Raw genomic sequence first — 24446 nt, forward strand, 5'->3', positions numbered from 1 at the left:
ACTTCATCCCAATTACAAGACATATGAACAGCAAACATGGTTAATTTTTTCCCTTTACCTTTGTTAGATCACATTTATGAATTAATGTGCTTCTCGTTTTTCTTTTATATAAAATGTTATAAATAAATCAGTTATAATCAAGTGGAGTGAGTGGAAAGACACAACACATTTACACGTGAAAAAATAATTAATTGTTTAATTTTTCTTTTGAAAAAAACTGAACACGGGTCTCACAGACCCGAACACCATACAAGGGTTAAATGTCCCAGAAAGACATGGAAGTGTGACAGTGGTGCCAACAGAGGTGAAGTCAGCTATTTAGTAATAGTCTGCAGTGACGTAAAACTGTTAGCAACAAAAAGCTGCTGTCACGTTTTAACCAAGAGGCGCATTATGAGTTTTGTGACTGAAAGTTGCAAGGCAACATTAACAAAAGTAAAACAGTGTGAATGCAGTTTTCACAGGTGTTTCCCTTTGAAAACAGTGTGGCATTCAAAATAAGTAAGACGGGGTTAAAGAAGAATCAGTATGGTTTTCTATAAAGGTGAACTCGTCTGCTTGAAGGTCCTGAGGACTGAGACAGGTGGTGTGAAGGTTTGATCCAGAGGAGAGCCACATTTTTACAAACTATTCCACCATATGAACCTGAAATCTGTGTGTAACATCTGACCTGAGAATGTGCAGAAGAACACCAAACATTATTTATCATGGTGCAAACCTTTATGTTTGACAGTAATTTCTATCTCCTCTCTATGTGCACATTGCAAAAGGCTTTGCTGACTGGGAATTGATGTTTGAAGTTAACGGCTTCAGTTGACTGTAATCACAGAGCTAAATGCTTGTCCATTTACAATAGAAATTGGTAATTCTATTAAACATTTTATTTTCTTAAAAAAAAATGCTGCTTAGCATTCATATTTGAACAGAGCATGGTTTCCACCAGTGTATTGCAACTCTGATAGCCCATTGGGCCTAAGATGACCCTCTGTTGGGCCTCAACATCAAGAAGTGTTTTTAATGTTTCTTTTCTTAGACGCTGTTAGACATCCTACTTGATTTATGTTAGCTAATGTGTGCTTTTAGCTATTTTTACACGCATATAAACTGCTTATAAGATTTTGCAAAGCTATAAAGAAGCTAAAAAATAACCCCAAGAATATTATGACCTTATATTGTTTTACCTGTTTAGCTGAGTTTTAATAATTTAGAATATGCAAAATCTTGTGTTGGTGTAAGAATAGGATTATTCTGGAATTCTCATGCCAGAAGTGACTTTCTTTCTCATATCAAACCAGCAGCAGTGTGTCTGTAGAAGGCCTCACAATCACAACCCCTCTGTATGGTTTATGTCATGCAGTATGTTTATTTTTTTATTCATCAAGCTAAAAGCTCAGGGAGATTGAAAATCGCTTTCAAGAGTTATGAGGCCAAAATGGTAGCAGAGATTGTAAAAATTTAAAAATAAGCCAGCGCACAAACACAAATCTCAAACAGTTGCAGTACAATTATGAGTTAACAGGTTCAAATCATACAAAAATAACAACACAACAAAACAATGAAGTTTCAGATGAATTTCAAACCAATTTCAAGAGCGATCTCAATGACCAGCTATTTGATCCTCTAAATGGACTTCAACTCCTCCATATTAACCAGTTCTGATCCTTTCAGGTCTCGGTCTGTTTTTCATTCTGGAAACAAATAGTTTGTCTGATAACTGATGGATAGCACTAATTTTGACTAAGTGCAACTTGCAACTTCTTTTTTGTTATTTGCAAACGCATGTTGGCATCAATGTTGGCATCAACAATGAAATTAATTTCATTGTTGATGCCAACATTGAAATTAGATTGTAATCTATTGTTTATATTCACATTCACATAATGTGAATGTTCGATTAAATGGTTTTATGCAGTCTGATTTCACTGCGAATAAATATACAGATGAAACAAAATCAAACTGTAATTTTTTACAGTAGAGTGTGTATGTGTATCATTACTGCATAAAATTTTTCTTTTAAAATTGCATCTTAAATAAAAAATACATTTGTAATTAGTAAAATTTGTAACATTTTGTGATTATTAAAAGTCTTAAAAGGGAAAACTGCCTATAAGAGTAAATAACGTGCAAAATTGGAACCAAACTTTATGACTCTACTGACTGATCATAAACAATATCTACCAAGTCATCTATCCATTTTCTGGACAGCTTAGCTAATTCAAGGTCATGGGCGGGCTGGAGCCCATCCCAGCTGTCAGAGGTGTGGTACACCGTGGACAAGCTGTCAGGCCGTCACACTGATAACACAGAGAGGCAGACAACCATTCACAAATTGGCAGTTAACCTAACACGCATGTCTTTGGGACAAGTGGGAGGAAGCTGGATTATTTGGTGAGAATCCAAGCCCCCAGCTGCTGATTTAAACCCAAGACCCCTTTGCGTTGAGGTAACAGTGCTAACCACAGCACCACCATGCTGCATAGAAAATACTGAATATAACTTCTTTTTTTTTTTTTTTACCGTGATTGAAGCCACAAAAAGTCAGAACAAAAACTAACAAAATGAAACCAAAATGAATTCAGAAATTAAAAAACAAACAAAAAACATGTCTTACCAAGTTTCAGTTCATCACAATGGTTTTCCGTTATGTTTTTGTTCTCCTTCATAGGTTTCCTGGTGATCACTGTGAGAATGTAGTTTGTATGATTTCCATAAGTCATTTGACAGTTTCCCTTTGTTTCAGTATTGTTGAAGGGGATGTCAACCCAACCTCCTGTGCAGTTCTTTCCATCTGACATCATCTCACAACCTGAAGACAAAAATTCAAATTATGTAGGTCATTTAACAAAACAAATAAGCAAATTAATCGATCAATTGGGAGCACAGTTCTTCATCCAACAGCCTTCAGATACTTTATTAGCAGAGCATGCTGTAAAACATTGCTGTTTTTATTTTTACTATATAGGTTTGATGCTGTGACCAGTTAGTATTTTTGTTATGATTCAAAGTGTCACTACTGCAAAAGCGAACTTCTGCTTCAATACATAATGTTACAATTAATTATTATTATTATTATTATAGTTGTTTTTCACAGTTGCTAACAAAATATGCAGTACATGTGAAAAAACATTTGGATGCTTCCAGATTTCTAAGGTTTTGTTTTGTTTGTTTGTTTTTGCATGGATTGGTTTAGTCATGTGCATACGGTCAGAAGGAAGTCCCACTGTTGTAGTTGTGCAAAATCAAGCACGTAGGCATGCAGACTACAAAGGTTTGTAAAAGAATGTGTCACTGAATTCAAATGAGGCACTGTAATAGGATGCTACTGTAAGTTTATGAAATTTCATAGTTAATGAAACTTTTTCCTTCTTAGATATTCACAACAACTGTAATTGGATTGCTCATAAGGTTTTGAAGCAGAGTCACTACGTCGCTACGTCAATGAAAGTTTCCAACACTGTACTAACTCAATAAGTGAGGACTTCCAGACATCTTCTGGCATTAACATCTGCACAAAAACTTTGCACTGGGAGCTTCGTGGCATGGGTTTCCAGAGCCGAGCAGCTCCTGTGGGTGTAATGTGAGGGTGGCTTTTTTTAAAATCCATATAGCTTAGGTCTTATACGCTGTCAGTCCTTATCTCTTCTAAATGACATTATTAATCCCTGTGTCACTTTTTAGACCCGTTTCATGGTCACTGATGTCATGGTGGAAAATATGACATGGCATTTGATTTAATTCTACCATAAACACATTAGTGAAACTTTAAAGTAATGTGAATAATCATGATCATCTGTCATAATGTAATGTTCTTAAAAAAGAAAGAAAAGTCATGGGTAACATTGTAGTAACATTCAACATTAGAAGAGTGAAAATGGCTCTTGGCTTTTAAAATCTGGGAGAATTCAGTAACAGCAAAGATGTGGCAGAGGTACAATTTTAAGAAGAAAGAAGCAAAATACATAGTGCAATACCTATTTTAATCATATTCAACATTAATTACAGTATAATGATTAGTGAATAATATCAATTAGGAGTTGGTCATAGTCTTATTACCTGTCATCATTGAGAAGATGAGTAGTAGCAGTGATGTCATCATGTTGGTTTTAGTCGCTTCTTTAAGATCTTTAAGTCTAAATTATTAACCTGCAGTTAGTTTGCTTTTGTTAGCCTGTCTTGCCTATCTGTGGGGCTCTGGTGATTCTTGATTTTTTTTCCATCCCATCTTATGTTACTAAAAATGTACTTGCCCCGCCTTTCTGACCACAAATTCCCCCTCCCCATTTCTTTAAGGTTATTTTCTTTATCATACTTACATCATCTTATTAGTAGAGAGGAAGCAAGTGGTTTGTGTGAGTGTGAGAATGACAATAACACTGAATAGGAAGTCAGAGTCTAACAGATATATTTATTTGATAATATAATAGAAAAATACTTATAAAGAGAAGAGTCTCTTTAATCTGCACACTTCCTAAACTGCAAATTGAAACTGAACAGCTCAGCGCAAATGTTGAAATCCAAGAAAATGATCTGAATTCTTCTATGCTTGTTTTGTACATTTGATGCATTTTGGATAGAGATGGTTATATATTTAAAAAGTTTGCTTTGGCTCACTGACTGTTGAGTGGAGATTCTTCTCTGTTTGTCCGGGTGGTTGATTGACAGTTGGTTTGGTTGGACATTCATCTGACCGCTTTTTAACTGAGGAAATAAGTCCCTAACATGGTTGCTGGGGAAGTATAAATCAGTATGCCTTATTACAGGCAGTGTATACATAAAAAATTTCACACTGGCTTCTTTGATGTGCTTTGCTGCAGTGTCAGCTCCTGTGTTGTTTGAACATGAAAATTCTGACAAAAGGGAGAGAGCTAACAAGCATGTTAGCATTCAGTAGCATTTGTGTGATTGGTAGTTTGGTTTTATTTGATTTCATTTAATAGATATTTACCAGATATGACACAGATTTAACAAATGTGAACAGGAAATCTGAAAAACATTTATATTCATATGCATCATGCACTATATCTGTGACACTTTAGATATCAGTAAGACTGAAGAATGATACTTTGGTACAACAGTATCAGACAATCTTTGACACTGAGTGGGCATGTGTTCTTACTGCATTTATTCCTTTTGGATTACTCAAATGTACTAAGGTGTCACTGTGGCTTAAGGTTTGTGATTTCGACCATAAGCTATGACCTAAATCTTTGCCTTAGATCTATATACATTCAAAAGAGTGTTGAGAGAATATCATACAAGTTGCAGCAGGCCTCTTTTTAGGAAGTATTCTTCGATATGTCATACACACACACAGAAAAGAGCACAGGTGTAACTGGTAATTTAGATGGCTGCCTTCCATCTGGGTGAACTGGTTTGAATAAAAGTCATTGCAGTAAACACGCTGAATCACCTTCATTGCATAGCCAGTTGATAGAGCTGAGTCATTGTTAATGAAAATCTTTTTTAACTTTGTTTTTCTGGATATGACAAATAACTTTTTTTCTGGTATAAACACTCTCAACTGTTCATGTGCCTTAAAGTACCAGGAAACGAAGGGAGGCATTGATAACATCATACACCTGAGCTTTTCCTTTGACAATAATTGTAAAACTAACTTTCTCACAGGGCCCTAGTAGATGTGATTAATTTTACTTGGAAGAAACGTTTTTTCCAGTTACGCTTACATTGACGAATAAGGTTCTGAACTGTCAGAGACATCCTGCTGAACAAATGTCTGTCAGATGCATCTATTGCAATTATTACTCAGTTTATTTCCCATTCAGTTGTAGTTTAACTCAGTGGAATCAGTGGGTCATCATGCAATGACTACATTTAATAGGCAGTAAACAAGATAGTAACTCATAAAATGCACCCAATGTGGAATAACTTTTGTAGACGTTAAAACAAATTAAAAAAAACCCTCTAAAATCTATTAAGAAATCTGAATTTCTGTTTGAAACTTGGAGCTTTCGGACTCCACTTTCTAAATTCAGCATGCGAACGAGGTTAGTTCGATTTTTCTCACTGAAACAATGCACATGGGCGGGGTCTAATAGTTATACTTGGTTTTATATTTTAAAAACCTGGTTATTACCCTTTTTATGAATTTAAAGCGCAGTAAATCAAGTGACCTCGCGGTCTCCGCAGATAGGAAGATGACCAACGTCGCTGAGGGGTAGGTTTAAAATTTCGCGGCGCACCCTCTCGCCGCTCTCTGGTGACTGCTGAACGCCGCCCGCGTTTCGCCATTTTGAAAGTGCTGTAAGGAGGCAGAGGCGAGGGAACTCTCAAAGTAGAGTGCAAAGTCTACAAGCCAATAGTGGGCATTATTAATTACTTTGTGGAAAACAGTTCCGTGCTGTATAGCAGGGCCGAAGACTTTTGCTTACGTTCTTCAGAGTACCAAACAGCACTCCCGGCTTCATTCCTGCACTGCTCCTCGCTAGAACCTCCCAGCCGACCCGGGTCAGCACTGTTCCAGTCCAGGGCCCGAGCCCGCTTAGATACCCCTCTCCGAGTCGCTCACCATGGCAGGTAAAGCCACAGGGGAAAAGACTACCACAGTGCCTGGGGTTATTAATTAACAGGTGCTGACCTGTTTGACAACGATGATCTGTTTCTCTGTAATGTCATGTTTAACCAGCGCAAGCTAGCTAGCGAGCTAGGGTAATTCAAAGATGCCAGTGTAAGTCAGTGTTAGTGTTAAAGTGAGCGAGATTCTCCACAAACACACGTCAAGTAGTTATCTGTGCCTATGAGTTTATAGCAGCAGTTGCAACGCAGTTACTGTGAATTTCCTTAAGGCCTCGTTGTCATATTGATGTTTTTAGCTAAGTTAGCTGCAGGCTAACGCGTGTAAAGTTGTCTCTCTTTAATGGTGGTGTGTCCAATCTTGGGGTCATGTTGTGTGCAGGGCCCGGTGGTGGGAGCAATGATGTGCAGTGGTGCTTCTCCCAAGTCAAAGGAGCAATAGATGACGACGTCGCTGAAGGTAAGTCCATGTGATAGTCACTGAACACTTGCTAGCCTGAGCTGCCAGGATCACCATCCTGTGCACGCTTGTTTTAGGCTTTGCTTCAAAGCGCTGCTGCCACACTTTATATTTGTGGTATTTCTAAATATGCAATGAAAAGTAATGCCTTCTTCTTTTTTTCTTCTTCTTTTTTTTTTTTTTTTTTACAGTAATAATGGGTATAAGGGATCAGTGGTGTGGTATTGTAGTCCATTTGGTTTCTCACAGACTGACAACAATCTTCTATTTTTGGCATAATTGCTGCAAAATGTCAGCATTCACTATTTTCTCAGTTCACCCTGGGTATTAGTGGGGCATTACACAATGTTTACATAATTGGGAGAGAACTGCATGTTAGAATTGAAAAAGATTTTACCTCTGCCAGAGAAGAATCTTTAATAGGTGTTTCATATTTGTTAAAGAAGTAGCACTTAGGTTTGACTAATTACAGAGCTGTTTGAGTGGCCAAGTTAAAAGAAAACCTTTACCAGCTAATTATTTCCGAACTAAAGGAAAACTCAAAGCACCAAAAGTGTGTTTACAGTACATGGTGGCCGTATTTATGCATTAAGGGCTACACAATTGTTTACAGTAAGCTTTGTCTGGGAACATGTATAAATGAGAGCCTCTCCTTGTGTCAATACATAGGAGTACATGGGCTCAAAACACAACACTCCAGTAACGTTTTTATTAGTTTCCTGTAAAAAAGGATTCGCCTTCAGTCTGTCTGCTATTGTTTTATGGGGTTGCATGGAGTCGGGTCGTATCAGGCGCACACTGTCGATGTTAACGACTGCACTAACTCAGAATAGTGCCAGTGTGTAAGCGGGGATTGATTGTTGTATTGTAGGACTTTGTGAGAATGGTTCTCTTTGAAAAGTGCTAAATAGCTGAAGATGGAAACTTTTTTTCTGTTCTTTTTTCCTTTGTGTCCTAAGATTGTTGAGTGTGTGTGTATAAATATGTGTGCGTCATTGCTGTGTTGTGTTTTCACCATGGTTGACATGATTTTCACCCCTCACAGGTGGGCTGCTGAGGCATTTTGTAAATCACTTCCCATTGAAAGGCAATGAATCGTTTAGACAGCAAAAGCCTCGTAAAACACTCAGTGTTATTGCAGTAAACCTGTCTCAGATTGACAATAGCGTTCATCAGAAACTCTGGCAGAAAATGTGTGGTTATTTATATTTGACGCTAGTCTCATTTTTGCAATTTTTATTATTGACAGCCGATATCATATCCACTGTTGAATTTAACCAATCTGGAGAGCTACTTGCAACTGGGGACAAGGGGGGTCGTGTTGTCATCTTTCAGCAGGAGCAAGAGGTATGTTTTAGTGACACATAGGAACAGTAATTATTTTTAACATTTGATTCATAATACTCCAAAGCAGGTAGGTCATCAAACTCAGTTTATATAACACAAAGGTGTACAGGTACAATGTTTCTAGTGATCTTGACCCGAGACATTGAATCTTGGTTTCATAACACTTGAACTTTTGTTTGATCTGTTTTGTATTTAGAGTAAGAATAAGCTTCAGTGCCGAGGAGAGTACAATGTTTACAGCACCTTCCAGAGCCACGAGCCTGAGTTTGACTACCTTAAAAGTCTTGAGATTGAGGAGAAGATCAACAAGATTCGATGGTTGCCTCAGAAGAATGCAGCACATTTTCTTTTGTCAACAAATGGTTTGTAAATTACTTTCTTTTTGAGTAAATTCTTTTGCTGTAGTAAATGTGAACTTTTGTTACGCCATCTACTGCCTTATATGGGAGTAAATATAACTCAATGACTCTCATGATCTTTGCTCTTTCTCATTGTTAGACAAAACCATAAAGCTGTGGAAAATTAGTGAGCGTGACAAAAGACCAGAGGGCTACAATTTGAAGGAAGAAGATGGGCAATACAGAGATCCCAACACTGTCACTACACTACGGGTGTGTATAACTGGCTTTATTACAGCCCAGATCTTTTCTTTTTGTTACATTGTTAGCCAAAACTGAGATCCTTTGCTTACTTTCCATTCATTTATAATAAGTAGATCAAGAAAATTAACAACAAATTAAATATGTTGAGTCTGGTTAGTAATTTACATCTGAATTAATTGGAATAAATGTTAATCATTTCTTTTCCGTGTTTCCTTCCACTCATTACAAAACTGTCCGTTCTATTTTGATTGAGACGTTGACTTATCTTATGAGCAAGTAAACAGATGGAACTAATAAAATTACCAATCTGTTCCTGCAATTACTGCAGTGCTGCAGTTGATGTAATGTCTGCTTTATTCACCTTTAATTTTCACAGACCCCCCCCCCCCCCTTTTTTTTTTTCTCCTTGTCCTTACTGAATGGTTTCCAAATATAGACTCAGTTCAACAGGTTTGCCTTTATACTGAGGCAAGGCCTTTTATTTGTTTGTTTAAAGAGCAGGTAACTGTCCCCATCTTAAAAATGGGAAAATCTATGTACATTTTCACCTACATCTTTGTGCCTCTTTACCAGGGTAAGAAAAATAATTTGGACACTTTTTAATGTTTTTTTTTTTTCTTTTTCTTTTTCTAGTGTGAAATTTGTTTTGTAACATGCCTGTGTGGATATATTAGAGGTAAAACAGAGGTCATAAAATCTACTGCATCTCCCATTAAAGAAATATAAAAACAGCCCCACTTTTGTTTTCAGGTACCAGTATTCAGGCCCATGGACTTGATGGTGGAAGCCAGTCCTAGACGAGTGTTCGCCAACGCGCACACATACCACATCAACTCCATCTCAGTCAACAGCGATTGTGAGACCTACTTGTCTGCTGATGACCTGCGCGTTAACCTCTGGCATCTGGAGATCACTGATCGCAGCTTTAGTATCCTTTCATTCTTTAATTCCATAAAGTACTGCAATAATATAAAATTATTTTGTCAGTGTTTTGTCTTATTTATTCCCAGTTTTATCATTTTTCAAAGGAGCGTAAGCCAGGGAGAGAACTTAAAAAAAAATGTATGTGAATGGTATGTGAAATAATGAATGATATGTTGTGGTTAGTTTTAAGCCTTTGTTTGAAGAGATGCCTGATTTATTAATCCTGTTCACCTGCTCACCCCGTGTCAGTCAAATTAGACAAAGACTGTCTTACTTAGCAACAAATAAAACATGATTCGTGTATTTTTATAGGGCATATAAACAATTCTTTGCCTGATATTTAAAAATGTACATACTGTGTTTACAGGCAGACTGGACAAGAGCAAAAAATGATATTCACTGGTGTCTATTTAATCTGTAGCACAGTGTCATTATTTATACTACCACCAGATGTCCCCAAAGCGTGGGATGTTTAACTGGGTGCCTCTAACATGGTCTAAAAAATCACCTCCTACATCCTATGTTAATAATTTCACCCCATGAGTTCTTACTGCGTTGTTCTATGTAGGACAGCGGTCCCCAACCTTTTTTGCGCCACGGACCGGTTTATGCCTGACAATATTTTCACGGACCGGCCTTTAAGGTGTCGCGGATAAATACAACAAAATAAAAGTAGTACCAGTACCGAAAAAAAGATTTATTCATAACACATGTGAAAAGACCCAGGAAAACCAAGTTAACGATAAAAACGATAACAAAATAATGCTGAAAACCGATAAAAACCCTGAAAACCATACATTTTACACCTGAGCCTCTACTCTCGTGGCCCGGTACCAAACGACTCACGTACCGGTCCGAGGCCCGGGGGTTGGGGACCGCTGATGAAGGCTGTATAAACAAAGACGAACCAGAGTTAGATACAAAGTGGAATCATGTTTTTCTTGAATTGAGATTAGTTGCTCGTTTGGGCCGCTCATATCTTCTCTTCATGCTGGAAGATTGATGCAGTGCAACCCCTGCCTTTTATTAAGGATTGCGTCAACTGATGTAAAACACTTGAACCGGAGAAAGAATTAATGCAAACTAAATTATGTTAAATGGTTTTATCACTGTTGCTTTAGAGGAACTGTAGATTAAATAAGTAAGATAAGTGAACTTTATTAATCCCCGGTGGCTCTGAAATTTCAAAAAGCACAGCACCGACAGAGTTAGAGTTATAACACACACATATAATATAATACAGAGACAATTAAAAAAATAACGAAGGGATAAATAGATATAGGATAAAATAAAAATACAAGTGAATTGCACATTCAAGTTTGAGTCTATTGCACCGTGACTATTTACAAAGTATTGCACAAAAGGTATTGTACAGTGATGAAGAGCACTGCTTAGTTGTTCCCCTTTTCCTCCTGTTTCCCTCCTCTCCCTCCAGAGAGAAGTTAAACAGTCTGATGGCGTGTGGGACAAAGAGTTTTAAGTCTGTTAGTTCTGTCTTGGGAGAAGCAACCTGTACTGAACAGACTCTTCTGGTTGTTATGGCCGTTGCATGAGATGCCCAGCATGTTCATAATGCCATCAGTTCTTTAAGTCCTTTCTCTGCCATGTCACCAGAGTGTCCAGTTCATGCGACCACGAGCAGCCTCCTGATCATTCTCCAAGCTGGTGAGTCCTTCTTTGCTGTCTGCTCCAGACACCACAGCATAGAAAGTACTCAGCACACGACTGTAAAACACTCAGGAGCTTCTGCAGATGTAAAGACCTCAGCCTCTGAGGAAGTACATCGGCTTGGGCTTTTTTATAGGTGCTCTGTGTTGTGACCAGTCCAGTTTTGTCCCCCACAGCCCGAAACTTCTACTGTTGCCACCTCCCCTCTCCCCTCTATCTGAACCGGCAGTGGACCTTCTCTGGACCTCCGAAGTCACAACCAGTTCCTAGTCTTTAAGGTGTGAGTTGCAGGTGGTTTGTGTGACTCCATGCGACAAAGTCCTCACCAGACCTGTACTCCTCTCCTAATCCAGATACACCCATGATGCCGTGTCTCTGCAAACTTCTTGAATGCATAATCAGAGTTGTAGCAGAGTCAGGGTGTACAGGTGAGAAAGGGGGACGCACAGTTCCCTGTGGTGCTCCTGTGCTGCGACCACGTGTCAGACGTGAATGTCCTTCAGCTGACGTACTGTTCTGTCGGTGAGGTAGTCGAGATCAAGCACCAGGCAGGGGTCCACTCCATCCTCAGTTTTTCTTGAAGCATACAGGGCGGAGGTATTAAAGGCACTGGAAAATCAAGAACAGGATCCTGACCGTGCCTTTTTAATTAATGTAGCTGTTAAAAGTTGAAAACACATGAGCATGAAATGGAAAGTATTCACAAGTGAATAACATCTACATGATTTGGGGCACTTTTGTGCTAGTGAGCAGATATCTGTGGCAAAACCTTTTCCATGTGCCAGTCACTGTTTTAAAAAAATAAAAATCATATTGAATTTGATGATCTGTGATTTCAGTGTCTCATAGTGGCAATAGCAGTTTTTATTTTCCTCTGCGCACAGACTGTTTACCTGCAAGCAGTAAAGCCTGCTTAGATGGGTTCTTCAAACTGAGAACATGACTCTGTGAATAATAATAATACTACTACCAATTAATTTTATTTCTGAAAGATTTTTAAGTTGCTGAAATGTCTGTTCAGGTTTTTTTATTTGCTTGTTGGGGTTTTTGGGTTTGTTTGTTTGTTTTTACCTTAACCTCACCTCTTCAGATATTGTTGACATTAAGCCGGCCAATATGGAGGATTTAACAGAGGTGATCACAGCGGCCGAGTTCCATCCCAACCAATGCAACACTTTTGTCTACAGCAGCAGCAAGGGCACGATCCGCCTGTGTGACATGAGGGCAGCAGCGCTATGCGACAGCCACGCCAAACGTAAGGCGGTCTCTTTTTGTGTTTCTGTAGCTCTTTGACTGTGTGTCTCCTCAAAGATTGATGGGAGGCTCTTATTGAGCCTATCAGTGTAACACTCGATTAATCAGCTGCAGTTATAAAGTTACTCTTGCTATGGACGGTGGCTGACTGGACTAGTGCAGTGTGCTTGAACAAAGCTGACGGTTTGTTGAGAAGAAGACTTGACAAATGAAAAGTTGCACTGTCGTGAGAGCCTTTTCTTAAAATGAAACAAAGCTGACGTCTTACATGTTGTTTTCTGAAAATATTTTCTTTGATTTTATAACAAAAAAGAAATTGAACAACAAATTGCTTCTCCAATTCTATACAATTCACATGGTAACATAAAATTCACAAATTCACCTAAGAAATAGAAGATCCTTAGAAGATCCTACTTAGTTTCCCATCTACCACATTATGAAGTATCCAGGCCATGTGGGTCTTAGTGCATGAGGCTATAAAAGAAGATTTACACACTCTGCTTCCTGCTCACAGCATAGAAAACATAGCGCACGTACGTATAGATTGGTACCTGCTAAGCCAAATTGTTCAGAACAGTCAGAATGGTGACCCTTATTCATAACGCATATCAAAAGATAAGCGGAAAGGCTTTGTTACTTTTATGCTTTATTTCTGTGTTTATATAACCAGATTTGAAATTCAGTATCTTTTACAAAGTTGTTGTTATGTAAAGAAAGTTTCAGGGCTTACTTTAAAACAACTCGACCACTGTAAAAATTATTGTTGTTCTTCCAGTCATTGACGCTGAAATGCATGTGTTTGTTCTTCATTTTTTAAGTGTTTGAAGAGCCTGAAGATCCAAACAATCGTTCCTTCTTTTCTGAAATCATCTCATCCATCTCTGATGTAAAGTTCAGCCATAGTGGACGCTACATGATGACCCGGGACTACCTGTCTGTCAAAATTTGGGATCTCAATATGGAGTCGCGACCAGTAGAGACATATCAGGTCTGTAAATTATGCCAACACAAAAATACTGTTCCAGTTTCTGCATTACTTTTCTTCCTGTAAGGCTAGATTGATTCTAGCAGGTTCCGTCCATCCATGATTAAAGTGTAAATGTTGTTTTTGCTTTTGCACAGTTGTTGATGGAAACTCTGTATATTTCCTCATTGCTTTCTTTAAATAGGTGCATGAATATCTCAGGAGCAAGTTGTGTTCACTCTATGAGAATGATTGCATCTTCGATAAGTTTGAATGCTGTTGGAATGGGAACGACAGGTAAGCACTCATTCCGTGGCTTCCTTTTTTTTTTTTTTTTTTTTTTCTGTAGCTGTCCTGGACAAACAAAATACATGCGTGCATGACGCACGCAGAGCGTTAGGGAATACTCCTTTTCTGACGTCACTGAACCCAGAAACGCAGGCCTTATCACTTACTGCAGTTATCTGCTCGGTGCAGACCATAATGTGGCTCATAATTTGGTTTGGGTGGGTGGTGAAGTGGTATAATTGGCTCATGACAGACGACAGGATTTAATGTCCATACTTGAAAAGGATTGTGTTTGCCAGTAACGTTAAGGCTACTCGCTGACTCACACCTTGTTTACCTACAGTGTTGTGATGACGGGTTCCTACAACAACTTCTTCAGGATGTTTGATCGAGGATACCAGCAGGACATGACCCTAGAGGCGTCGCGGGAAAACAGCAAGCCGCGATCGGTCTTGAAACCTCGCAAAGTAAGCACAGGTGGGAAGCGCAAAAAGGATGAGATCAGTGTAGACAGTCTGGACTTTAACAAGAAGATCCTCCACACTGCCTGGCATCCTCTGGACAACATCATTGCTGTGGCCACAACCAACAATCTGTACATATTCCAGGACAAGCTGAACTAGCATTTGTTGAAGCACTGAGGTCCCAGTTTCTGCTTGAGCGCCGCTGCTCTGATATACAAATATGAACAATAGCTGTCTGTTTTTGGCTAAATCCCTCTTGATGAGCTGCCCTTGGCATATGCCAAGAACTGCTATGTCAACAGTGGCATGAACACAGTACACCCAAGTAGGCCATCACAAGCCCATTTTCTATTTGTATTGCAAATATGAACATGTAGGGGTTTTTTTGTTTGGTTTTTTAAGATCTGAGTCATACAGTGGGATTTAGTGTCATGGGTTTTCTCTGGTTGGAGCACTCCAGTCATCAAGCTACAAATTGCAACTCCACTACATCCCAAACCAAAGGGAAATCTGTTCATACACATGTTTGGTTAGTTTGTTTGATTCTTCTTTTGTGCCATGGTTCATCTGTGTCTCATAGCCACTAGTTATTAGATTATTGTAGCTATTGTGTCTCATTAGTTTTCTGTTGCTCTCATATCATTCAGTCACCACTGGCCTGAAACACTGGTAATGCAAACTGTCGACACTCCATATTTTCACAGTATTTGTCCATTTGCCAAGTTCACTCACCACTTTCTTGCCAATATACAGTATGATTATGCAGTTAAAGGACTCGTTTAGTGTTTTAACCTTTTTTATGGTTCTATGATTATAGCGTACAGCCTGCATTACTGCAAACATCTGTCCACAGTGTGCAAGATTTAATATTGGATCAGATTTTGACCTTTTAAGACAGCCACTAGTTTACAGTCATTAATATTAACAAAGTCTGCTTCATTTATACCTTTATAGTGAACTTGTTGCTGTTGATTAAATCAGGAAAACTGTTTTCATACTGTAACATTTACCATTTAACAATGGAGACTAAATTCTGTCTCTTTTTTTTTTTTTTTTTTTTTCAAGTACAAGAAATAACAAAGAACCTGGTTTTTCAAGCTGCACTGAAACCTGAATATATATCCTGTTCCAATCTCGAGCCACTCTCTAAACAACAAGCTGACTTTCATGTTGTATTGATGTGGACAATGGTTTATAGTAATAAAAAATATAATTCCAGTTAATAGCCCACGGCTTTAGAAATGCTGGCGCAGTCGTGCAAAATGCACACACACATTTTTCAGGTATTGTGGTTTTATTATGGCTAATTATGCCAAAGTAACCAGTCCTATACTCACTCTGAAGCTACACTCAATTGAAGCCGTTTTGCAGAGAGTAAGCCCCCTTGTCTGACCTCGTCACCCTTGCAAACAATAGCTCAGGACAAAAGGACATATATAACTGTAACACACACACACACACACACACTCACACTAGGAAGGGTGTGTGTATAATGGCATTATGTGGCCTGTGGCAACAAAACTAAGTTCTGCTGCCAGCTCTCCCGCTATTTTGTTTGCAGGTTGACCCATGGCTTTACCCTCTGTATCTACTTTCTGTTTGTACACTTTTTTTTTTAATATAATGACATTTTGTACTGTACCTGTTTAAAAATAGATTAATCACTATAGTTGATTTATTTTTGTATAAATTAAGGCAATAGGATTACAGTCTGATCACTGTAGTTTCTTTAGCTGTCTGTCTCAGATTGATTGTAGATGGAAGGTTCCTTGACAGTTGGGTAGCTGTTTTTTTGTTTTTGTTTTGTTTTTTGACATACGACTTGGGGACATTTTTTTCTCATCCTGGAAGTTTGAAAACTTAAAGAAGCTTTTTCAGGTCTCAGTATCTTTTGAAGTTGTAAGCATTATAATTCTAACTTTTTGGGGGGGGGGCACACTGTGCATGTAGAGCTTATTTGGATGCCTCAGAGTTGGTTTCTAAAATAATTTGGATCTTAATATTCCACTTACGTGCCATAGTTTTTGATTTATTTTATTTTATTTGGCTGTGAAAGAATAGGCCCTTCTGGGTCTCTATTTGAAAGGCATTTTAATCAATGTTTATTGCTTAAAACTGTTTAGTCAACTTCTCTAAAGTTACTGATTTAGATTTATGAAAATGTCTCCTCTCTCCTGTGAAGCATGTGTCGCTTTGCTATACAGGCTTGTTTATTTATCAAGGAGAAATTGTGAAGCACTCAGTTTGCCGATGATTGTTATATGGCAGGGTAGTTAATGAGACATCAGGTGTAAGTGTTGTTAATATTAGCTGCACTGGGAAACCTAATGAAAGCTGAGCTGTCACTAAGTTGTTTGTCCTGTTGTTTTTCTTCTATTGAAAGTCAAATGTCATATCAGGAAGAAGATTTAATCTGTTGATGTGCAAACAACTTGATTATAGCACAATTTGTCCGCTTCATGATTTAAGCCATTAAATCAGGGAATGAAGCTTCTTGGTCCACTGGATGGTATTTGTTTCAGTTCGTGTGTTACTTTTATTTTAGAGAACGGATATCCAATCGCTAGAATGACAACAAAATAACCACCCATGTCCATACGGTGGTGTTAAACTACTGTTTTGTGTGTGTGTGTGTGTGTGTGTGTGTGTGTGTGTCTGTCTCACTCAGGGCTCTGGGTAATGTCTACTAGTGCTGAGGTATTTCACTAATCTTTCTTTTTCCCCTCACACTGTGTGAGGGTCATTTGTGTCATACAGCTCCAGTCACTTGAATAAACCTTCATAATGTGCCCATTCCCAAGTCAAGGATCCCATAAATTAACACATAATTACAGTAGCTATTTTTCATAACTGTGGTTTAAATCATGATGATATTCAAAGGAACCCTATTGCCTTTCTTAGAGCATTAAGAATAAATGAGATAATCAAGTCATGTTTCTTGAAATTTATGATGTGCCAGACAGGTGACTGCTCAGGGGAATTTACCGCTGCTCTTGATCAAAACGTACCTTCAAGAAAGCAGCTTTTCAGGACTCAAGACAAAAACTGCCTTATTTAAAGGTAGCTCATAACTTTTTCTTTTTTTAAAAAATAAAATCAAACATATGTAATGGCTTTTGAACAACACCCTGGGAAACCAAACCTTCCCTACTTGTTGTCTGGAGTTGTAAGGTTTTCTCAGTTGCAGCAGTGTATTATACATGTCTGATATATTACAGGAGTTAAAACAAATTGCACTTTTACCTTTGTGAATTTCATTAATTTGTATGTTCTGTTTCTTTAAAATGGCCTCTTGAATAAAGATTGTAAGAGTTTGGTGATCTATGGGGTGGGGGGGCTACAAAGGGTTCAGTGTACAGCTATGTCCTTGTCACATGGAATAAAGTACAATTTAGATGAAAAATAATAAAGAATTTTCAACCTGAATTCTGAATGTAATGACTGTTGTTTTTTGTTGTCGTTTTTTTTTTTATTTTGGATTAGACACTGAGGGCATTTCAGGATTCTGTAAGGCTTTTAAATGCTAAACTAAGCTTTGCATGTTGTCTTAAAAAAGACTACACCTTTCCTCTTATTTTAAATAAATTATCTTTTTAATAATAATTTTTTTAAAAAGCTTTTAAGAACAAAGCTGTTACTTCAAAAAACATTTTTCAATTGGAAAGATGTGAGATGAATGTCTGCATACCTGATCTAAGGATTACACACCTCTGATGAGTTGCTATCGTATTATATATTATTTTCTCTATTGGTGTGAAGTTTAATGAAAACAGCATGAAACTGCTTTCTCTACCTCAGCGATGTCAAACTCCTTTTACATCATGGGCAACGTATACTCCACTTTACACTGACACAAAGGGAAGTTTCAAAGAACTCTAGCTACACATTTAATCCCCCAAATATCTTAATATAAGAAAAAGGCAGGTAATTTCAGCACATCCCACTTTTTCTGCAAGGTAGTATATAATAGAATTACTGTCCCGTAATTATAAACCAAAGAAAAAGGACTGAAAATGCATTTTTTTTTAAAAAACAAACCCAAACATCTATATTAGTAATTACCTTTGTGTGTTATGAATGGCCATGGGTCTTTACAAATAGAAAAAGCTGTAAAACTTAAATGTGAATACAGTTAATATTTGTTCTCCTTGTTCCAAAGCCGCCCAGCGGGCGAATTAGTCTTTACCGGGCCTTATGTTTGAAAAGTATATAAAAACACGCCAATCCCAATCCTCAATGTGTCCTATAGATTCATCCCTTTCTAATTAATACCAGACCTATTTTCTGCCCACGTTAATATTCCAGACATGTAACCCAGCAGTTATTTGAAGGTTTACCAGTGGTCAGGGGCAGATCTACTGTGGTGGCATGTGCCACCCTAAAATAAACTCTTGCCACCCCTGCTGCCACCCTAATTTTGCATATGGCAGTGATGTTTATTAAAATAAGCTAGCATTAAGACTTTAAGCCTAGCCGCATTTAACCTTGAATATAAATTCTAAACCTAAATATACTGCATAATATTACATCAAAACATGTAATAGCATCAATAGCTTTGTTTCTTGTTTTCAGTAGGAACAGACAGTGCAGATTTCTGACATTTTGTGTAAATTTAGTCATGTAAAATGTTATTATTTCTAATGAAAAGAGTGAATCTTAAGTTAGACTTGTATTTCAAATTCATGTTGTGTAGCTTTCTGGATTTTATATTTATTGGGCTACATGCTTATTTGTCATATATGCCACACAGTGCATAAAATGTAACTGAAATGTTTAATTATTTGACCAATAAGAAAGTTAGAGACTTTAATTACTGGATTTGATGTATTTTAACGATATTTTGTACATATTATAGAGGCACCCAAACCCGCATATGCCATATGTGCATATGTGTAAAGAAATTGCTATTTCCATGCCACCCTGTAATTGGAGGCGACAGGACCAGCCTTATCAATGTTGTTAGTCTCATCTCAAACCTTCTAATGACTCAAGTGGCCAACACAGAACAAAACAAAACAAAAACGAAAAAACACCCCAAAAACCAACACAGTGCTTTATGATTTTACATCGGTTATAAATACACCGGATGCTATCAGAGAACTGATTTCTGTGTATACAGTGGGACTTCATTTTAGTAGAAATATTTTTTTACTTTCCCTCACGCCCAAAAAAGGAAAAAAGAAACATCTCTATTTTCTTAAATCTTGCAATTGTGTACATTATTCAAATCAGCTTTTAAATAACGTAACCAAAAGGTGGGGGAAAAAGTAAAACGCCATCTCTGATCTAGAGCCAGCCTTTGTTGTCTGTTTGGACTCTGGACAGATCTAGCGCCTGCGCACTTGGAAGTTTGTCTGCGTGTCATGTTGAATGCTAAAACAGGATAGTCAACATGTCCACCGCGACGGCTCAACAAAACAATAACGAAGAGCCCGGGCTTCAGGGTACGTACCGTTCTCGGGTTTTCCCGGCTCCACGTCGTAGTCGTTACTTTACATGTTCGTAATGGACGCTTGTGTGTGTGAAAAATACCGCTACTGCGAAGGTTTTATTGTAAAAGTTATATCGAGGGTGGAATTTCCTCGTCGACTGGGAGGGGCGGGGGTATGTTGTTTGACGTCACCTCAAATGAGCCAATAGCGTCTTAGAAAAGCTTTGATGGACGCGTTACTGGCCAATCATGTACAAAGATTGAAGCTAGGTGGGCTTCACTAGCAACGAAAACAACTTTGAGGCAAAACACTGAATATTTTGGGGGATTTTTGTGACTTCCTTTTTGTTAAATTATTATTTTCCTATAATGGGCCGTATATTTTTGTGTGGGCAAGCTACTTCTTTACTCAAAAGCCCTTTGCACTTTTGATTATACATCAAATCTAACCGAAGGCAGTGGTCGCAATTTTTACCCAACTGCATGCAGGCAAACAGCTAAAAACATTTAAAACAACACTTAAGGTGTGCTCGCACTTCAAGCGACTAAAGCGCCATCATATTAGCTCTCGGGATGTTCTTCGTCATGCGTGGCAGCACCACAGCTGGAACAGCGACATGTCTGGGCAAACTGTCTCACCGTGCGCTCTGTAGTTATGCAAGACCTCGCATGGGAGCAACACTGATGGCAAATGCTTCTGTAAATGTGCAATCTATTATTTTTATGTCCATCCGCGAACCAAACAAATACACCATGCTTTGTTTTCGGGAAAGGGCGTCTCATGCTGTCACGTTGTGCGCTCACACAAACCCGCAGGCTCCGAGAGATTACGCAACACCCTTCCGTCTGCTGATTTAAAAAAAAGAGTGCAGGCTGTTTATGGGGCAGTGGTACAAAGAAATGCGTGCCATCATGGATGCGGTGCACAGGCGGTTCATTTGAATTCGCAGAATCAGCGGTGCAGAAAATGTAGGTCAGCTGTTTCCATTTGAGGGTGTGTCTCTATGTGCTGTGTAATCAGCTGCGAGGTTTGTGCCTTATCACAGCAAGCTTACCTTCCTTGTGTCCTCTTGATCTTTATTTTACAAAGGGTCCTGGGTGGAGCTGGAGCTAAATGGGAATACAGGGGCCCAGGGGAGGCAGACCAACCTGCTAACACCACCTGCTGCAGACCAAATAAACGCAAATACTGGTATGAGTCAAACTCTGCAGACCTTGGAAGTGGTGCCTGAAAGTGATGAGACCCTAATTGGAGGACTAGAGCATGTGCCATCGTCTTCCTCTATCCACAACGGGGACATGGAAAAGATCCTCCTGGATGCACAACACGAATCCAGCCCAAGTAACTCCTCCTGCGATAGGTAGGAAGAAAAGTCATTTTTTGGTCTTCAAGGCCTTATATGTGTGTTTGTTATTGAGAAGTTTTTTTTCTTACTCCAAACATGTTGATTAAGCCCTCACAGGCCACCAAGTCCAGAGCAGGATGAGGGTCAGATTACATTTGATGTGGAAATGTCCAGCCCAAGAGGTAGTCAGGTAAAGCTATGTATTCAGCTCTAAAGTTTAAGACCCTTTAAAGTCTTTTTCATTGATCTAATCGCTTCATCTTTTATATTTGCAGTCAGAGGAAGATTGTGCAGAGAAGGACAGAGAGGAAGACATTTTGATGAACAAAGAAGTAGACTGGGTTGCTGACTGGTCGAGCAGACCTGAAAACATTCCACCAAAGTAACCAGGCTTTCAGAGCTACTTACTGATATGTCAGGAGACTGTCTTTAGCTGTGTTTTTCTTCTTTTCTTTTTTTTAATAACCTGTCATTTAATTTTTCCTATCAGAGAGTTCCACTTTAGGCACCCCCGACGTTCCGTTTCTCTAAGTATGAGAAAGAGTGGAGTCATGAAGAAAGGCGGCATCTTCTCTGCCGAGTTTCTCAAAGTCTTTATCCCTTCCTTACTCATCTCACACATCCTGGCTCTTGGGCTTGGGTAAGTCAAAAGTCACGCATCTCTACCATTGCTGAGCTTTTTGTTACACCAGCTGGAGTTTTCTCAAGTTGCCCTAATTATATGTTTGTCTGCAACAATCATATCTAGAAGTTATAGCCGTTCAAAGAGACAGCTTCCATGTTATGTTTATAAAGTGTATACCTTAATTTTAATCTATCACTTGTTATAAATGAGCATCATCATTTATCTAGTACTGTTGCAAAATATTATTGTTCTTTTCCTTTTTTCCAAACTGACTCAGTTTTGTTCCTTTTTTTTCCTTTTTCCTCTTTCCCAGAGTGTACATTGGGAAGAGAATTGCAACAGCCGCCACCAGCTCCTACTGAGTAGAAAATGAAGCAGTGCCTAGATGTTCTCCCTTCTCCAAGTCACTCAGCCATCCTCGTGTGGTCAAGCTCTCTCTCTGCATCTGTTGTACACCCGCACTTCCCTTCCGATCACCATTAAAAATTATATTGCATCGTAGATGTAGTCGTACACATGATGTAACCGTGGTTGCGCTCCATCAGATTTTGACCGAGGACAACACTGTACACACAGTTGTCACAAATTTGCATATATGCAGTAGGTAACAAAGTCTGTTCCACCTGAAAAGTATTCGTCGTCTGTTCGACTAAAAAATACGAGACAAGAGGATTTCAGATGAAGTTGCTTCAGGGTTTTAGTTTCTTTACTTGCCTTGTTGTTAAGTTACAAGAAATTGGACTGCGTCTGTCCTCTGTTGCCTTCGTAATTAATATCTGCAAGAAACTAATTAATCGGCTCTGGGAACAAAAGGGACTTGAATCGCCTTAACTTATTGAGCTTAACATTAGAGGTGCAGTGAAAGCGTGGTTGTAGTAGGGGGACGGGGTACTGCACTGTGGGATCAGTTTTTAAATTCCACACATTTTTAATAATAGAAGTTATATCTTTTTGACCGCAGAGGGTTTAAAAGCTTTTTTGTTCTGAAGGTTGGAAAGCGTAAACATTTATCTTGTATGTAGCTCCAGAATTTTACAGAAATAGTTGGAATATGCTATAATAGTGGCAACCTAAAGGCTGGAACGCAGTATACCAGGCCATATGCTATTTTTATTTGTTTTGTTGCCTACATATCTTCTTCTTTAACACATAATATAGCATCAGTGGCAAAGTGCCAAATTTGTATGCTTCACCACTGCACATCGGTGATTTATCTTGAGACTTTTTTTTTTTTTTTACATTTTCTTATATGTTTAGGTATTTAAAGATGTAGATGTGAAAAATTAATTTAAGCTGTGATCTGCCCCTTGTAATAGATACTTTCCGACATTGTATAATCTGTTTATACAGTGATACTAATGCGTATTATATCTCATGCATCGTGGCAGTGTAAGTAATGTGTTTTTGCTGTCGTTTAATTGAAGCTTCAGTGGCAGAAAGGATCGCCACGGAGGAGGAAGAAGGGGTTTCTAGGGGTTCTCGTTTAAAAGTGTTATCAGATTTTAATCTGGATTTCACTGTACAGTAATTTCATCTAGCGTACAGTGTCTGTGTACCTTTTAAAGAAATTATTTTCTGGAGAAAATGCATGCATTTCTGTATATTGATGCTGATATGCTGACTGGATTATTCTGTCAGTGTCTGTAAATGGATCAGACCATAACAATATGGAAAAATTGGCTATAACTTACAGTATTGGCTGTTGGCTGTGTTGGTTTGGAAGCACTCGTACTAATTCCTAAACTGTGCATGTGAAAACAGATTTATGTACAGTTGATAAGTGTGCAATACTTGGAATTTTTGGAATATAAAGTTTGTACTGTATACAGTGGCTGATGTGAAAAAAAAATACAAAGGAAGTAAATAGAGATCCATAGAATTGAATTCATTTTTCAAGTATAAAAGGCACATATCATCATAATGGGCTTTCTGCACAGCTGAATAGTGAGCAGTGTGTTAAAACTTGAATGGACTTTGTACTGAATACAGAGGCTGAAACAAATGCAGCTGCTGTCTTTAGAAGTCATTTACATTTCATCACCATTAAACAAAGCACTCAGCGTAATAAGGATGAAAGTGAATGTGTGTGAATCCAAAATAAAATGTCTGTTGCTTCCTCATTTGTTGTTAGTAGTTCATTTAAAGAGGTTTCAGATGATCTTCATGAATGTGGACGTTTTAATTTTTATAAAAGATAGGGTTATAGTTGTGCTTTTTATTAGCATTTCTACTCTTTAGTGCACTGTTAATAACAGCGGTGAAGAAACACACTGTCAGATAGTTTGGAAGATGTCATACAGTATAAGGTCTGTAGATTTACTGGAAAGATGATAATTATTTTAATCCTTCCTGAATTTGTAAGTTTGCTCACTTACATAGAAATGGAAGGAACAAGGTAGTCGTCCAAGACGGTATGGTACATGGCCCCAGTGGCCCTTCAATGAGATAAAGTAATCCTGTACTGTCAGCAGAAACACAGCCCCAAACCATAATGTTCCCACCCCTGTACTTGACTGTGGGGTTGGTGTTCATTGGATCATAC

The 24446-nt window shown here is 38.3% G+C and overlaps 2 protein-coding genes and 1 long non-coding RNA gene across 4 annotated transcripts in view; 2 read left to right on the forward strand and 1 right to left on the reverse strand.

Moving 5' to 3' along the window:
* Positions 1 to 6154, reverse strand: part of LOC113033019 (uncharacterized) — a 32717-nt gene extending 26563 nt beyond the window's left edge. Inside the window, exons 1-2 of the long non-coding RNA XR_003273978.1 lie at positions 6095 to 6154; positions 2612 to 2806 (exon numbers count right to left, since the gene is read on the reverse strand). This is a non-coding gene — a long non-coding RNA (uncharacterized LOC113033019). The remainder of the gene's footprint in view (positions 1 to 2611; positions 2807 to 6094) is intronic.
* An 88-nt stretch (positions 6155 to 6242) lies between these two features.
* ppp2r2aa (protein phosphatase 2, regulatory subunit B, alpha a) lies at positions 6243 to 16851 on the forward strand. 2 transcript variants are annotated; one of them, XM_026186263.1, is made up of 10 exons: positions 6243 to 6534; positions 6914 to 6991; positions 8241 to 8338; positions 8535 to 8700; positions 8837 to 8949; positions 9691 to 9868; positions 12623 to 12787; positions 13605 to 13774; positions 13956 to 14047; positions 14382 to 16851. In XM_026186263.1, exons 1-10 carry the CDS (start codon positions 6528 to 6530, stop codon positions 14659 to 14661), a joined length of 1347 nt encoding a protein of 448 aa, XP_026042048.1. In that variant the 5' UTR covers positions 6243 to 6527; the 3' UTR covers positions 14662 to 16851. The 2 variants fall into 2 exon arrangements, with proteins under 2 accessions (XP_026042048.1, XP_026042047.1); XM_026186262.1 differs by lacking the exon at positions 6243 to 6534 and having other exon boundaries at positions 6901 to 6991.
* Positions 16852 to 19768: 2917 nt separating this feature from the next.
* On the forward strand, positions 19769 to 24024 carry bnip3la (BCL2 interacting protein 3 like a). Its single transcript, XM_026186265.1, has 6 exons — positions 19769 to 19946; positions 21024 to 21294; positions 21388 to 21469; positions 21555 to 21661; positions 21770 to 21919; positions 22218 to 24024. Exons 1-6 carry the CDS (start codon positions 19895 to 19897, stop codon positions 22264 to 22266), a joined length of 711 nt encoding a protein of 236 aa, XP_026042050.1. The 5' UTR covers positions 19769 to 19894; the 3' UTR covers positions 22267 to 24024.
* The last annotated feature ends 422 nt before the right edge of the window (positions 24025 to 24446 follow it).

Source organism: Astatotilapia calliptera, chromosome 12 (genome assembly GCF_900246225.1).
Source record: "Astatotilapia calliptera chromosome 12, fAstCal1.2, whole genome shotgun sequence".
Lineage (NCBI taxonomy): Eukaryota > Metazoa > Chordata > Actinopteri > Cichliformes > Cichlidae > Astatotilapia > Astatotilapia calliptera.

Excerpts from the sequence above, each read along its gene's own strand:
- ppp2r2aa (XM_026186262.1), top strand. The coding sequence starts at position 6,901 with ATGTTGTGTGCAGGGCCCGGTGGTGGGAGCAATGATGTGCAGTGGTGC. Across the intron at positions 6,992-8,240 it reads AGATGACGACGTCGCTGAAG|CCGATATCATATCCACTGTT; the intron begins GTAAGTCCATGT and ends TATTATTGACAG. Across the intron at positions 13,775-13,955 it reads GACCAGTAGAGACATATCAG|GTGCATGAATATCTCAGGAG; the intron begins GTCTGTAAATTA and ends TTCTTTAAATAG.
- bnip3la (XM_026186265.1), top strand. The coding sequence starts at position 19,895 with ATGTCCACCGCGACGGCTCAACAAAACAATAACGAAGAGCCCGGGCTT. Across the intron at positions 19,947-21,023 it reads CGAAGAGCCCGGGCTTCAGG|GGTCCTGGGTGGAGCTGGAG; the intron begins GTACGTACCGTT and ends TATTTTACAAAG. Across the intron at positions 21,470-21,554 it reads CCAGCCCAAGAGGTAGTCAG|TCAGAGGAAGATTGTGCAGA; the intron begins GTAAAGCTATGT and ends TTATATTTGCAG.